Here is a 14,228-nt window from a genome sequence, read left to right as displayed (position 1 = left end):
CACTGGGACCATTCCAGAATCTAGAGAATTTGGGAAGATCATAACCGATGCATCCACTATCTCTGCAGCCACCTCTTTTCGAACTCACGGATGTTGGCCATCAGGTTCAGGGGATTCGTCGGCTTTTCGTCCCATTAGTTTGTGCAGTACTTTTTCTCCAGTGATATTAATTGTATTAAGTTCCTTCCTCTCATTTACCCCCTGGTTCCCCATTATTTTTGTTATGCTTTTAGTGTCTTCCACTGTGAAAACAGAGAAAAAAAATATTTTGTTTAACGTATCTGCTACTTCCTGATTACATAAGAACATAAGAACATAAGAAATTGGAGCAGGAGTAGGCCAATCGGCCCCTCGAGCCTGCTCCGCCATTCAATAAGATCATGGCTGATCTGATCCCAACCACAAATCTAAAGAACACAAGAAGTAGGAGCAGGACCCGGCCACACAGCCCCTGTGCCCTCTCCGCCACCCACAGGGCATTGACCGATCCGAACTCAGCTTCATGTCCAATTTCCTGCCCGCTCCCCATAACCCCTAATTCCCTTTACTTCTAGAAAACTGTCTATTTCTGTTTTAAATTTATCTAATGATGTAGCTTCCACAGCTTCCTGGGGCAGCAAATTCCACAGACCTACCACCCTCTGAGTGAAGAAGTTTCTCCACATCTCAGTTTTGAAAGAGCAGCCCCTTATTCTAAGATTATGCCCCCTAGTTCTAGTTTCACCCATCTTTGGGAACATCCTTACTGCATCCACCCGATCAAGCCCCTTCACAATCTTATATGTTTCAATAAGATCGCCTCTCAATCTTCTGAACTCCAATGAGTAGAGTCCCAATCTACTCAACCTCTCCTCATATGTCCGCCCCCTCATCCCCGGGATTAACCGAGTGAACCTTCTTTGTCCTCCCTCTAGAGCAAGTCTGTCTTTTCTTAAGTATGGAGACCAAAACTGTATGCAGTATTCCAGGTGCGGTCTCACCAATACCCTATATAACTGCAGCAATACCTCCCTGTTTTTATATTCTATCCCCCTAGCAATAAAAGCCAACATTCCGTTGGCTTTCTTGATCACCTGCTGCACCTGCATACCAACTTTTTGATTTTCTTGCACGAGGACCCCCAGATCCCTTTGTACTGCAGTACTTTCCAGTCTCTCGCCATTAAGAAAATAACTTGCTCTCTGATTTTTCCTGCCAAAGTGCATAACCTCACATTTTCCAATATTATATTGCATCTGCCAAATCTCCGCCCACTCACCCAGACTGTCTATATCCCCCTGCAGGTTTTTTATGTCCTCCTCACTCTCTACTTTCCCTCCCATCTTTGTATCATCTGCAAATTTTGATATGTTGCACTCGGCCCCCTCCTCCAAATCGTTAATATAGATTGTAAAGAGTTGGGGACCCAGCACCGACCCCTGTGGAACACCACTGGTTACTGGTTGGCAGTCCGAAAATGAACCATGTATCCCAACTCTCTGCTTCCTGTTCGATAACCAATCATCCACCCATGCCAGAATGTTACCCCCAATCCCGTGATTTTTTATCTTAAGTAATAATATTTTATGTGGCACCTTGTCGAATGCCTTCTGGAAGTCTAAATACACTATGTCCACTGGTTCCCCTTTATCCACCCTGTACGTTATATCCTCAAAGAACTCAAGCAAATTTGTCAGACATGACTTCCCCTTCATAAAGCCATGCTGACTTTGTCCTATTAAATTATGCTTATCTAAATGTTCCGTTACTGTCTCCTTAATAATAGACTCCAAAATTTTATCCACCACAGATGTTAAGCTAACTGGCCTATAATTTCCAGCCTTCTGCCTACTACCCTTTTTAAATAACGGTGTTACATTAGCAGTTTTCCAATCTGCCGGAACCTCTCCTGAATCCAGGGAATTTTGGAAAACTATCACCAAAGCATCCACAATCCCTACTGCCACTTCCCTCAAGACCCTAGGATGGAAGCCATCAGGTCCAGGGGATTTATCCGCTTTGAGTCCCATTATTTTACTGAGTACCATCTCCTGAGTGATTTTAATCGTATTTAGCTCCTCCCCCCGTAGAGTCCCCTGTTTGTCCAGTGTTGGGATATTCTTAGTGTCCTCTACTGTAAAGACTGAAACAAAATATTTGTTCAGCATTTTTGCCATCTCCATGTTTCCCACCATTAATTTCCCGGTCTCATCCTCGAAGGGACCTATGTTTGCCTTAGCCACCGTTTTTCTTTTTATATAACTATAGAAACTCTTGCTATCTGTTTTTATATTTTTTGCTAATTTCTTTTCATAATCTAACTTCCCTTTCTCAATCAATCCTTTAGTTACTTTTTGTTGTCTTTTGAAGAATTCCCAATCTTCTATCCTCCCACTAAGTTTGGCTACCTTATATGTCCTTGTTTTTAGTCGGATACTATCCTTGATTTCTTTACTTAGCCACGGATGGCTATCATTTCTTTTACACCCTTTTTTCCTCAGTGGAATATATTTATTTTGAAAGTTGTAAAATAACTCCCTAAATGAACACCACTGCTCATGTACGGTATTACCCTTTAATCTATTTTCCCAGTCCACTTTAATCAATTCCGCTCTCATACCATCATAGTCTCCTTTATTCAACCTCAGTACGCTTGTTTGAGAATCAACCTTCTCACCCTCTAATTGGATATGGAATTCAACCATGTTGTGGTCGCTCGTTCCAAGGGGATCCTTAACTAGGACATTATTAATTAATCCTGACTCATTACACAGGACCAGGTCCAAGGTTGCCTGCCCCCGAGTAGGATCAGTTACATACTGCTCAAGAAATCCATCCCTGATGCACTCAATGAACTCGTCCTCAAGGCTGCTCTGCCCAATTTGATTTGTCCAGTTAATATGATAATTAAAATCCCCCATAATTATAGCTGTTCCCTTATTACATGCCCCGACTATTTCCTGATTAATACTTCTTCCAGCAGAGTTGCAACTATTAGGAGGCCTATATACTACGCCCACTAATGTTTTTTTCCCCTTATTATTCCTTATCTCCACCCAAACTGTTTCATTATCTTGATGCTTTGTCCCAATATCATTTCTCTGTATTACAGTGATTCCTTCCTTTATTAACATAGCCACCCCACCTCCCCTTACTTCCTGCCTGTCCTTCCTGATTGTTAAATACCCTGGCATATTTAATTCCCAGTCGTTGTCACCCTGCAGCCATGTTTCTGTAATGGCCACAAGATCATACCCATACGTAGTTATTTGTGCCGTTAACTCGTCCATTTTGTTACGAATGCTACGTGCATTCAGATAAAGAACTTTCAAATCTGTTTTGTGACGCTTAGTTCCTGCTTTTTCCTTTTTTAACACTTTACCTATTACTCCATACCTTCTGTCCCTTCCTGTTACGCTTTTCTCTCTCTCCCTGCTCAGGTTCCCAACCCCCTGTCACTTTAGTTTAAACCCTCCCCAACAGCACTAGCAAACACTCCTCCTAGGACTGCGGTCCCGGCCCTGCCCAGGTGCAGACTGTCCGGTTTGTACTGGTCCCACCTCCCCCAGAACCGTTTCCAGTGTCCCAGGAATTTGAATCCCTCCCCCTTGCACCATTCCTCTAGCCACGTATTCATTTGAAATATCCTCCTATTTCTACTCTGACTAGCACGTGGCACTGGCAGAAATCCTGAGATTACTACCTTTGAGGTCCTATTTTTAAATTTACCTCCTAACTCCCTATATTCTGCTTTTAGGACCTCATCCCCTTTTTTACCTATATCGTTGGTGCCTATGTGCACCACGACAGCTGGCTGTTAGCCCTCCCCCTCCAAAATGTTATGTAGCCGCTCCGAGACGTCCTTGATCCTTGCACCAGGGAGGCAACACACCATCCTGGAGTCTCGCTTGCAGCCGCAGAAACGCCTGTCTATTCCCCTGACAATTGAGTCCCCTATCACTATAGCTCTTTCACTCTTTTTCCTCCCAGCCTGTGCAGCAGAGCTACCCCTGGTGCCAGGAAGTTGGCTGCTGCTGCCTTCCCCTGATAAGTCATCCCCCCCAACAGCATCCAAAGTGGCATATCTGTTTGAGAGGGGGATGGCCACAGGGGACCCCTGCACTACCTGCCTGCACCTCTTACTCTTCCTGGTGGTCACCCATTCACTTCCTGCCTGTATACCCTTTACCTGCGGTGTGACCAACTCGCTAAACGTGCTATCCACGAGTTTCTCTGCATCGCGGATGCTCCACAGTGAGTCCACCCGCAGCTCCAGCTCCGAGATACGATCGGTCAGTAGCTGCAGGTGGACACACTTCCCGCACACATGGTCGGCAGGGACACTGGTAGTGTCCATGACTTCCCACATCTTGCAGGAGGAGCATATCACGGGTGCGAGGTCTGCTGCCATGACTTGCCTTAGCTTAGTTACCCCTTTTAAATTACGTTGAAATTAGAAAATGTTAACTGTACTAGGGACCTAGGTTCACTAAAAAAAACACTATCTGCTATAAAACCTGCAGACCTTCCCTTTCTTATTACTTTACTTACAGTAAAATGGTAGAAATACTCACCTGAACCTACTCACCAATCAGCTGCCTCCCCTGTGCCGCGTCACTTTCTGACTGGTGACGTCACCCCGAACTGCCGCTGGTCTCAGAGTCTCGCTCTCAGAGTGAGCTCTGGTCTCACTCTCACCGCGCTGTTTATATCCCCGCTCTGGTCTCACTCTCTCCGCGCTGTTTATATCCCCGCTCTGGTCTCACTCTCTCCGCGCTGTTTATATCCCCGCTCTGGTCTCACTCTCTCCGCGCTGTTTATATCCCCGCTCTGGTCTCACTCTCTCCGCGCTGTTTATATCCCCGCTCTGGTCTCACTCTCTCCGCGCTGTTTATATCCCCGCTCTGGTCTCACTCTCTCCGCGCTGTTTATATCCCCGCTCTGGTCTCACTCTCTCCGCGCTGTTTATATCCCCGCTCTGGTCTCACTCTCTCCGCGCTGTTTATATCCCCGCTCTGGTCTCACTCTCTCCGCGCTGTTTATATCCCCGCTCTGGTCTCACTCTCTCCGCACTGTTTATATCCCCGCTCTGGTCTCACTCTCTCCGCGCTGTTGATATCCCCGCTCTGGTCTCACTCTCTCCGCGCTGTTTATATCCCCGCTCTGGTCTCACTCTCTCCGCGCTGTTTATATCCCCGCTCTGGTCTCACTCTCTCCGCGCTGTTTCTATCCCCGCTCTGGTCTCTCTCTCCGCGCTGTTTATATCCCCGCTCTGGTCTCTCTCTCCGCGCTGTTTATATCCCCGCTCTGGTCTCACTCTCTCCGCGCTGTTTATATCCCCGCTCTGGTCTCTCTCTCCGCGCTGTTTATATCCCCGCTCTGGTCTCACTCTCTCCGCGCTGTTTATATCCCCGCTCTGGTCTCACTCTCTCCGCGCTGTTTATATCCCCGCTCTGGTCTCACTCTCTCCGTGCTGTTCATATCCCCGCTCTGGTCTCACTCTCTCCGTGCTGTTCATATCCCCGCTCTGGTCTCACTCTCTCCGCGCTGTTTTTATCCCCGCTCTGGTCTCACTCTCTCCGTGCTGTTCATATCCCCGCTCTGGTCTCACTCTCTCCGCGCTGTTTTTATCCCCGCTCTGGTCTCACTCTCTCCGTGCTGTTCATATCCCCGCTCTGGTCTCACTCTCTCCGCGCTGTTTCTATCCCCGCTCTGGTCTCACTCTCTCCCCGCTGTTTATATCCCCGCTCTGGTCTCACTCTCTCCGCGCTGTTTATATCCCCGCTCTGGTCTCACTCTCTCCGCGCTGTTTATATCCCCGCTCTGGTCTCACTCTCTCCGCGCTGTTTATATCCCCGCTCTGGTCTCACTCTCTCCGTGCTGTTCATATCCCCGCTCTGGTCTCACTCTCTCCGCGCTGTTCATATCCCCGCTCTGGTCTCACTCTCTCCGCGCTGTTTTTATCCCCGCTCTGGTCTCACTCTCTCCGTGCTGTTCATATCCCCGCTCTGGTCTCACTCTCTCCGCGCTGTTTATATCCCCGCTCTGGTCTCACTCTCTCCGCGCTGTTTATATCCCCGCTCTGGTCTCACTCTCTCCGTGCTGTTCATATCCCCGCTCTGGTCTCACTCTCTCCGTGCTGTTCATATCCCCGCTCTGGTCTCACTCTCTCCGCGCTGTTTTTATCCCCGCTCTGGTCTCACTCTCTCCGTGCTGTTCATATCCCCGCTCTGGTCTCACTCTCTCCGCGCTGTTTTTATCCCCGCTCTGGTCTCACTCTCTCCGTGCTGTTCATATCCCCGCTCTGGTCTCACTCTCTCCGCGCTGTTTATATCCCCGCTCTGGTCTCACTCTCTCCACGCTGTTTATATCCCCGCTCTGGTCTCACTCTCTCCGCGCTGTTTATATCCCCGCTCTGGTCTCGCTCTCTCCGCGCTGTTTATATCCCCGCTCTGGTTTCGCTCTCTCCGCGCTGTTTGTATCCCCGCTCTGGTCTCACTCTCTCCGCGCTGTTTATATCCCCGCTCTGGTCTCACTCTCTCCGCGCTGTTTGTATCCCCGCTCTGGTCTCACTCTCTCCGCGCTGTTTGTATCCCCGCTCTGGTCTCACTCTCTCCGCGCTGTTTATATCCCAGCTCTGGTCTCACTCTCTCCGCGCTGTTTATATCCCCGCTCTGGTCTCACTCTCTCCGCGCTGTTTCTATCCCCGCTCTGGTCTCCCTCTCTCCGCGCTGTTTATATCCCCGCTCTGGTCTCACTCTCTCCGCGCTATTTATATCCCCGCTCTGGTCTCACTCTCTCCGCGCTGTTTATATCCCCGCTCTGGTCTCACTCTCTCCGCGCTGTTTATATCCCCGCTCTGGTCTCACTCTCTCCGCGCTGTTTATATCCCCGCTCTGGTCTCACTCTCTCCGCGCTGTTTATATCCCCGCTCTGGTCTCGCTCTCTCCGCGCTGTTTATATCCCCGCTCTGGTCTCGCTCTCTCCGCGCTGTTTATATCCCCGCTCTGGTCTCACTCTCTCCGCGCTGTTTATATCCCCGCTCTGGTCTCACTCTCTCCGCGCTGTTTATATCCCCGCTCTGGTCTCGCTCTCTCCGCGCTGTTTATATCCCCGCTCTGGTCTCACTCTCTCCACGCTGTTTATATCCCCGCTCTGGTCTCACTCTCTCCGCGCTGTTTATATCCCCGCTCTGGTCTCACTCTCTCCGCGCTGTTTATATCCCAGCTCTGGTCTCACTCTCTCCGCGCTGTTTATATACCCGCTCTGGTCTCACTCTCTCCGCGCTGTTTATATCCCCGCTCTGGTCTCACTCTCTCCGCGCTGTTTCTATCCCCGCTCTGGTCTCACTCTCTCCGCGCTGTTTATATCCCCGCTCTGGTCTCACTCTCTCCGCGCTGTTTATATCCCCGCTCTGGTCTCGCTCTCTCCGCGCTGTTTATATCCCCGCTCTGGTCTCACTCTCTCCGCGCTGTTTATATCCCCGCTCTGGTCTCACTCTCTCCGTGCTGTTTATATCCCCGCTCTGGTCTCACTCTCTCCGCGCTGTTTCTATCCCCGCTCTGGTCTCACTCTCTCCCCGCTGTTTATATCCCCGCTCTGGTCTCACTCTCTCCGCGCTGTTTATATCCCCGCTCTGGTCTCACTCTCTCCGCGCTGTTTATATCCCCGCTCTGGTCTCACTCTCTCCGCGCTGTTTATATCCCCGCTCTGGTCTCACTCTCTCCGCGCTGTTTATATCCCCGCTCTGGTCTCACTCTCTCCGCGCTGTTTCTATCCCCGCTCTGGTCTCACTCTCTCCGCGCTGTTTATATCCCCGCTCTGGTCTCACTCTCTCCGCGCTGTTTATATCCCCGCTCTGGTCTCACTCTCTCCGCGCTGTTTATATCCCCGCTCTGGTCTCACTCTCTCCGCGCTGTTTCTATCCCCGCTCTGGTCTCACTCTCTCCGCGCTGTTTATATCCCCGCTCTGGTCTCGCTCTCTCCCGCCGCTCACCGACTGAACTCTCGCTCTCTCCGCGCTGTTTATATCTCCGCTCTGGTCTCGCTCTTTACCGCCGCTCACCGACTGGACTCTCGCTCTCTCCGCGCTGTTTTTATCCCCGCTCTGGTCTCGCTCTCTCCCGCCGCTCACCGATCCTGTCTCTTTCATTCTGGTTCACAGATGTGTTTTGCATGCAGCGTACTGTCTCTTTAAAAAGCCGGATGAACGTTACTGCCCCTTTTAAAAAGCCGGAGAAACGTTACCGTCCGTTTAAAAAGCCGGTTGACTGTCACTGTCCCTTTAAAAAGCCTGATGAATGTTTTCCCACCTGTTAGCACGAACCACATTGTGTTCTTTTTATTTATATTTATTAATTACACTGTGTTATTCCCCCATTACTCCCTGCTCTCTGTCCTGAATTGATCCATTTTACTAACTAATGTTGAAATCTTTGCTCCGCCCCACAGGGTTCCATCTGTTTGAAGCCACAACAGAAAGGTCCAGTTTTCTCCCGGAGTTTGAGAAAAATCAGGTTTCATAATGGTGCAGAGTTTCAGCCAATGAGGGAGATCCGGGCTCAGCCCCGCCCACTCGGTGCCGCAAGTCCCGCCCCTCACTCACTCCCATTGGTTGGAGGACCCGCCGCCCGCTCGGTCCTCCAGCCCCGCCCCCGCTCTTCCTATTGGCCCGGAGCTCCCGTCGATCACCCGGGCAGTGTGAGCTCAGCTTGCGCGGCGGGCGGGCGGTGACTGAGAGAGTGGCGGAGGGGAAAGAGCTGGAGAGAGCGGGTTAATAAAGGGCGGGGATCGCAGGGCCCAGAAACACCGAGTGTGGAGCCCAGGACCCGAGAGAAAACAGGCGGCATCATCCCCCCTCCATTGCCCCCCCTCCATTATCCCCCCTTCCCCCCCGTTCGTGACCCGTCGGTTCAAGCGGAAACGCAGCAAGCGGCCCGTGGGCCCCGCGCATTCGCCAAACTGCAGGACTGTCAGGGAGCGTCTGTAAACGATGAGAAACGGTGACGGTAAAGGAGCGTCTGCAAATGAAGGAGTAAAAGTGATGGGGTCAGGGAGTGTCTGTAAATAAAGGAGAAATGGTGATGATCTGGGAGTGTCTGCAATTGAAGGTGAAATCATGATGCATCAGGCAGCGTCTGTAAATGAAAGAAAAATAACAATGTGTCAAGGAGCATTTGTATCGAAGGAGAAATCATGATGGGTCAGGGAGCGTCTTTAAATGATGGAGAAATCATGTTGGAGCAGGCAGCTTCCGGAAATGAAGGAGAAATCATGCGTCAGGGATCGTCTATAAACGAAGAGAAATGGAGACGAGTCAGGGGGTGTGAGAGAATCATACTTACCTATTTAACACGCAGGCTAAAAATCAACATAACAAAAATATAAAGACAAATCATCAGCAATATTATATCAGCGCTTTTCATCAGTTCACTTCAAGGCAGTTTGCAAAGCTGTGTTGCCAGTCTGATTAACCCTTTCCTTAAAGAGAGACAACTCCTGCCACTTCCCCCTCGACCATGTCCCCACCACTGAAGATCATCAATTCTCAGACCGTTACTGACCTCATCTCTTCAGGAGGAGAAACCAGTCATTACAGAACTTAACCCAGTTAGAGTCAGCACCTTCAGGGGAGGAGAGAGAGAGGAACCAGTGAGTGTAGAACTGAACCCAGTCAGAGTCAGCACCTTCAGGGCAGGAGAGAGAGGGGAACCTGTGAGTGTAGAACTGAACCTAGTGAGAGTTAGCACCTTCAGGGGAGGAGAGAGAGGGGAACCAGTGAGTGCAGAACTGAACCCAGTCAGAGTCAGCACCTTCAGGGGCGTAGAGAGAGGGGAACCTGTGAGTGTCGAACTGAACTCCGCCGGAGTAGTGGGAGTGAGAAAACTGGATATGGAGTATGGAATTTAGAAATGGTGCGATGGGTTTGGATTTCAGCAGAGGGAGGAGGGAGAGTGTGTGGGACGGGGATTTACAGCTTTGGGGGAACAAGAGATGAAAGAATGTTTCATTGAAACTGGAATTGTCTGTTCTGAATTTCTATCCTGTATTTACAGTGATGACTTTTGTAAACTCCTTTTACAGGGCACTAGAATGGGAGGATTAACAGACCAGAAACTCAAATCAAACATCACGTCAAGATCTGATAGAGACACTCGATTCATCAGGACCTGCATATCATCGGCCTTTGAATATGGAAGGAAAAAGCACCATTCACAGAGTGGAGAGGCCGTGGAAATGTGGGGACTGTGGGAAGGGATACAATTGCCCGTCCCAGCTCGAAACTCATCGACGCAGTCAAACTGGGGAGAGGCCGTTCATCTGCTCCGTGTGTGGGAAGGGATTCACCAAATCATCCCACCTCATTGAACACAAATTTGTTCACATTGATAAGAGACCGATTAAATGTTCTGAGTGTGAGAAGAGCTTTAAAAACACAAAGGATCTGTTGACACACCAGCGAGTTCACACTGGGGAGAGGCCGTTCACCTGCTCCGTGTGTGAGAAGCGATTCACTCAGTCTTGCCACCTACTGACACACCAGCGAGTTCACACTGCAGAGAGGCCGTACCTCTGCTCTGTGTGTGGGAAGGGATTCACTCAGGCTTCCAACCTGTTGAGACACCAGCGAGTTCATACTGGGGAGAGGCCGTTCACCTGCTCCGTGTGTGGAAGCAAATTCAGTTTTTCAGCCAGCCTCAGTAAACACCAACTTGTTCACACCAATAAGAGACCCTTTAAATGTTCTGACTGTGAGAAGAGCTTTAAAAGCACTAAGCATCTGCTGAAACACCAACGTACTCACACTGGGGAGAGGCCGTTCACCTGCTCCGCATGTGGGAAGGGATTCACTCAGTCATCCCACTTGCTGAGACACCAGCGACTTCACACTGGGGAGAGGCCGTTCACCTGTTCCGTGTGTGGGAAGGGATTCACTCAGTCATCCCACCTCCTGTCACACCAGCGAGTCCACAAGTGACTGCAGTGGTTGGATTCTGCTGCTATTGCCGCTGTTAATCACATCCAGGACTGAACCATGTTCATTTTCGCAGTTGGGGATTGTTTCTGCTGATGTTAATTACATGTAGCCGTGGTATCCAGGGAAGGGATCGGTAACACGCTGCAATTTAATATTTTGATACATGTGAAATAAATCAGCTTTGCTTCAAACACACAGTTTGTCAAGTCCTTGAGTTCTCCAAGGTAAGAGGAGACTATTTGACGTCCTGTTACCCACTGTTCCATTTTTGGGTCGTTTCTCCTTTCTAACTCTGGATTATTTCAGTTCTCATACCTTCGGTTACTCTCATGGACAAGTCCCAGCTCCCCATACCTCCCAGATTCCTTCTCCTAACCTCAGTATCCAGGGAAGGTATCGGTAACAGGCCCGGGATCAATAAACACTGAACCCAGTCTGTTAATTACTCCACTGTAGGGGTGAGGGCTGTAACAGGTGAGTGTGATCCCCTCCCCAACCAATGTGTGACGCTTCTGCAGTCAAATATCCTGCTGCCACTCACTGTCCCGACTCAAGGGTGAAGAGTTGCCACTTAACTGGTCTTGGAGCTTGACCACAGCCTGTGGATCTGTGACCCCAGTGGAAGTCGGCACCTTCAGTCGTGGTAAGAAACCCCCTGTGAGCAGAGTGAGAATAAAATAAATGAGGCACTGGGACCCTGAAGCCCCGCCCACTCTTTGTTCCTGGTCACTGGGACCCTGAAGCCCCGCCCACTCTTTGTTCCTGATCGCTGGGATCCTAAAGCCCCGCCCACTCTTTGTTCCTGTCACTGGGACCCTGAAGCCCCGCCCACTCTTTGTTCCTTGTCGCTGGGACCCTGAAGCCCCGCCCACTCTTTGTTCACGGTCACTGGGACCCTGAAGCCCCGCCCACTCTTTGACCCCACTCACGGGGAGCCTGGAGCCCCGCCCACTGTTTGTTCCTGTACCAGGAAGGCTGCGCCTGCGCAATTCTGCTGACAAACGTCCTGACCTTCCTCTACAAAAATGGCGGTGGGAGACCCGCGCCTGTTATCGGAGAATGAGGCTCACAGCTTCAATCCGGGTGAACACGCCCGCTCCGATGGAATCTGAGGCCGCGCTCTATCTTTATAAACCCTGCGGCGAGGGCTTGCCCGGTTTGTTAATCTCCTGCCCCCGGGCTCTTTTACCTCCACCAGACCCGCGGCTCCGGACAGAAGTCACTCTCGCGCCTGCGCGTTGGACTCCTTTAATAGGGAATAGGGCGTATTCGCATTCGCGCTGCACTCTGGGTAACGCGGACCGCCATTGGAACCATTTTATTGGCGATTGCTGTGATCGGCGGGGTCCGGGGGGACGGTGGGGGAAACGGGGGGATCAGCGAAAATAAATGGAACTTGATCGGAACATTGGAGCCCGGGGCTCGGCCGCCACATGGAGCGGTCTCCGCCCCGCGCCAGGCTCGCTGGGCCGCCATGAACCGGCAGCAACAGGAGACTGTCGCCATTCTTAAAGGGACAGTGAGCGCACTGTCTCTGCCGTTGGCAGTTAAAGTGCTCCCTTCGACTCCAAGTTGTGTTTTTGTGGTAGTTGAACGCACAGTGCTTCTCCTCAACCGTGGGGCTGAGGCGGATCTTTAAAGGGACAGTGGTTCCCTTCTTTTACATAGAATTACTTCGAGATGACAGCAGAGAAACAGGCCATTCGACCCAACTGGTCGAAGCCGGTGATAATGCTCCACACGACCCTCCTCCCTGCATCATTTAACTCCTTTCTGTGCATGTTTATTGTTAAAGGTACAGTGCCACTTCTTACCTGTTGGAGTGGTGCAAATATTTAAAGGGACAGTGACTCCACTTTCTGTATATATTTATAGTTAAAGTTACAGTGCACCTCCTTACCTGTGGCAGTTGGCGGGATTTCAGGGTCTCTGTTCCCAACCTGGTTCAAGTCACCAGGAGACAAAATCATTGACTCATTTAATGTGTTCTCACGCTGCACACAGAGGGTTTCTCACCGTTCTCTGAGCTCCTCCCCTCAAGCTGCTGACACGCGCTGGGGTGACAGTCCGATTCCCAGAGATTTCTGAAGTAACAACCCCAGGGTCGACTTCCATTTTAAAGTCCCGAGGGTTAGAATCCCCATCGACACTCCCAGGGTTAGAATCCCCATCTACACTCCCAGGGTTAGAATCCCCATCTGCACTCCCAGGGTTAGAATCCCCATCGACACTCCCAGGGTTAGAATCCCCATCTACACTCCCAGGGTTCGAATCCGCATCTGCACTCCCAGGGTTAGAATCCCCATCTACACTCCCAGTGTTAGAATCCCCATCGACACTCCCAGTGTTAGAATCCCCATCGACACTCCCAGGGTTAGAATCCCCATCTGCACTCCCAGGGTTAGAATCCCCATCTGCACTCCCAGGGTTAGAATCCCAATCTACACTCCCAGGGTTAGAATCCCCATCGACACTCCCAGGGTTAGAATCCCCATCTACACTCCCAGGGTTAGAATCCCCATCGACACTCCCAGTGTTAGAATCCCCATCTACACTCCCAGGGTTAGAATCCCCATCTTCACTCCCAGGGTTAGAATCCCCATCTCCACTCCCAGGGTTAGAATCCCAGTGTACAATCCCAGTGTTAGAATCCCAATGTACAGTCCCAGGGTTCGAATCCCACAGGAACGTAGGAACAGGAGTAGGCCATTCAGCCCCTTGTGCCTGCTCCGCCATTTGATAAGATCATGGCTGATCTGTGATCTAACTCCATATACCTGCCTTTGGCCCATATCCCTTAATACCTTTGGTTGCCAAAAAGCTGTCTATCTCAGATTTAAATTTAGAAATTGAGCTAGTATCAATTGCCGTTTGCGGAAGAGAGTTCCAAACTTCTACCACCCTTTGTGTGTAGAAATGTTTTCTAATCTCACTCCTGAAAGGTCTGGCTCCAATTTTTAGACTGTGCCCCCTACTCCCAGAATCCCCAACCAGCGGAAATAGTTTCTCTCTATCCACCCTATCTGTTCCCCTTAATATCTTATAAACTTCGATCAGATCACCCCTTAACCTTCGAAACTCGAGAGAATACAACCCCAATTTCTGTAATCTCTCCTCGTAACTTAACCCTTGCATTCCAGGTATCATTCCAGTAAACCTACGCTGCACTCCCTCCAAGGCCAATATGTCCTTCCGAAGGAGCGGTGCCCAGAAGTGCTCACAGTGCTCCAGGTGTGGTCTAACCAGGGTGTTGTACAGCTGCAGCATAACT

The 14,228-nt window shown here is 50.4% G+C and overlaps 1 protein-coding gene across 2 annotated transcripts; it reads left to right on the top strand.

Moving 5' to 3' along the window:
• Positions 1-8,693: 8,693 nt before the first annotated feature.
• On the top strand, positions 8,694-11,150 carry LOC137315693 (zinc finger protein 551-like). 2 transcript variants are annotated; one of them, XM_067980202.1, is made up of 2 exons: positions 8,694-9,089; positions 10,063-11,150. In XM_067980202.1, the coding sequence occupies exon 2, from the start codon at positions 10,172-10,174 to the stop codon at positions 10,955-10,957; it is 786 nt and encodes a 261-aa protein (XP_067836303.1). In that variant the 5' UTR covers positions 8,694-9,089; positions 10,063-10,171; the 3' UTR covers positions 10,958-11,150. The 2 variants fall into 2 exon arrangements, with proteins under 2 accessions (XP_067836303.1, XP_067836304.1); XM_067980203.1 differs by lacking the exon at positions 8,694-9,089 and adding an exon at positions 9,366-9,630.
• The last annotated feature ends 3,078 nt before the right edge of the window (positions 11,151-14,228 follow it).

Source organism: Heptranchias perlo, unplaced genomic scaffold, assembly GCF_035084215.1.
Source record: "Heptranchias perlo isolate sHepPer1 unplaced genomic scaffold, sHepPer1.hap1 HAP1_SCAFFOLD_56, whole genome shotgun sequence".
NCBI lineage: Eukaryota > Metazoa > Chordata > Chondrichthyes > Hexanchiformes > Hexanchidae > Heptranchias > Heptranchias perlo.
The sequence above is the reverse complement of the archived record's forward strand: the minus strand, read 5'-3'. Positions and strand labels throughout refer to the sequence as shown.

Excerpts from the sequence above, each read along its gene's own strand:
- LOC137315693 (XM_067980202.1), top strand. The coding sequence starts at position 10,172 with ATGGAAGGAAAAAGCACCATTCACAGAGTGGAGAGGCCGTGGAAATGT.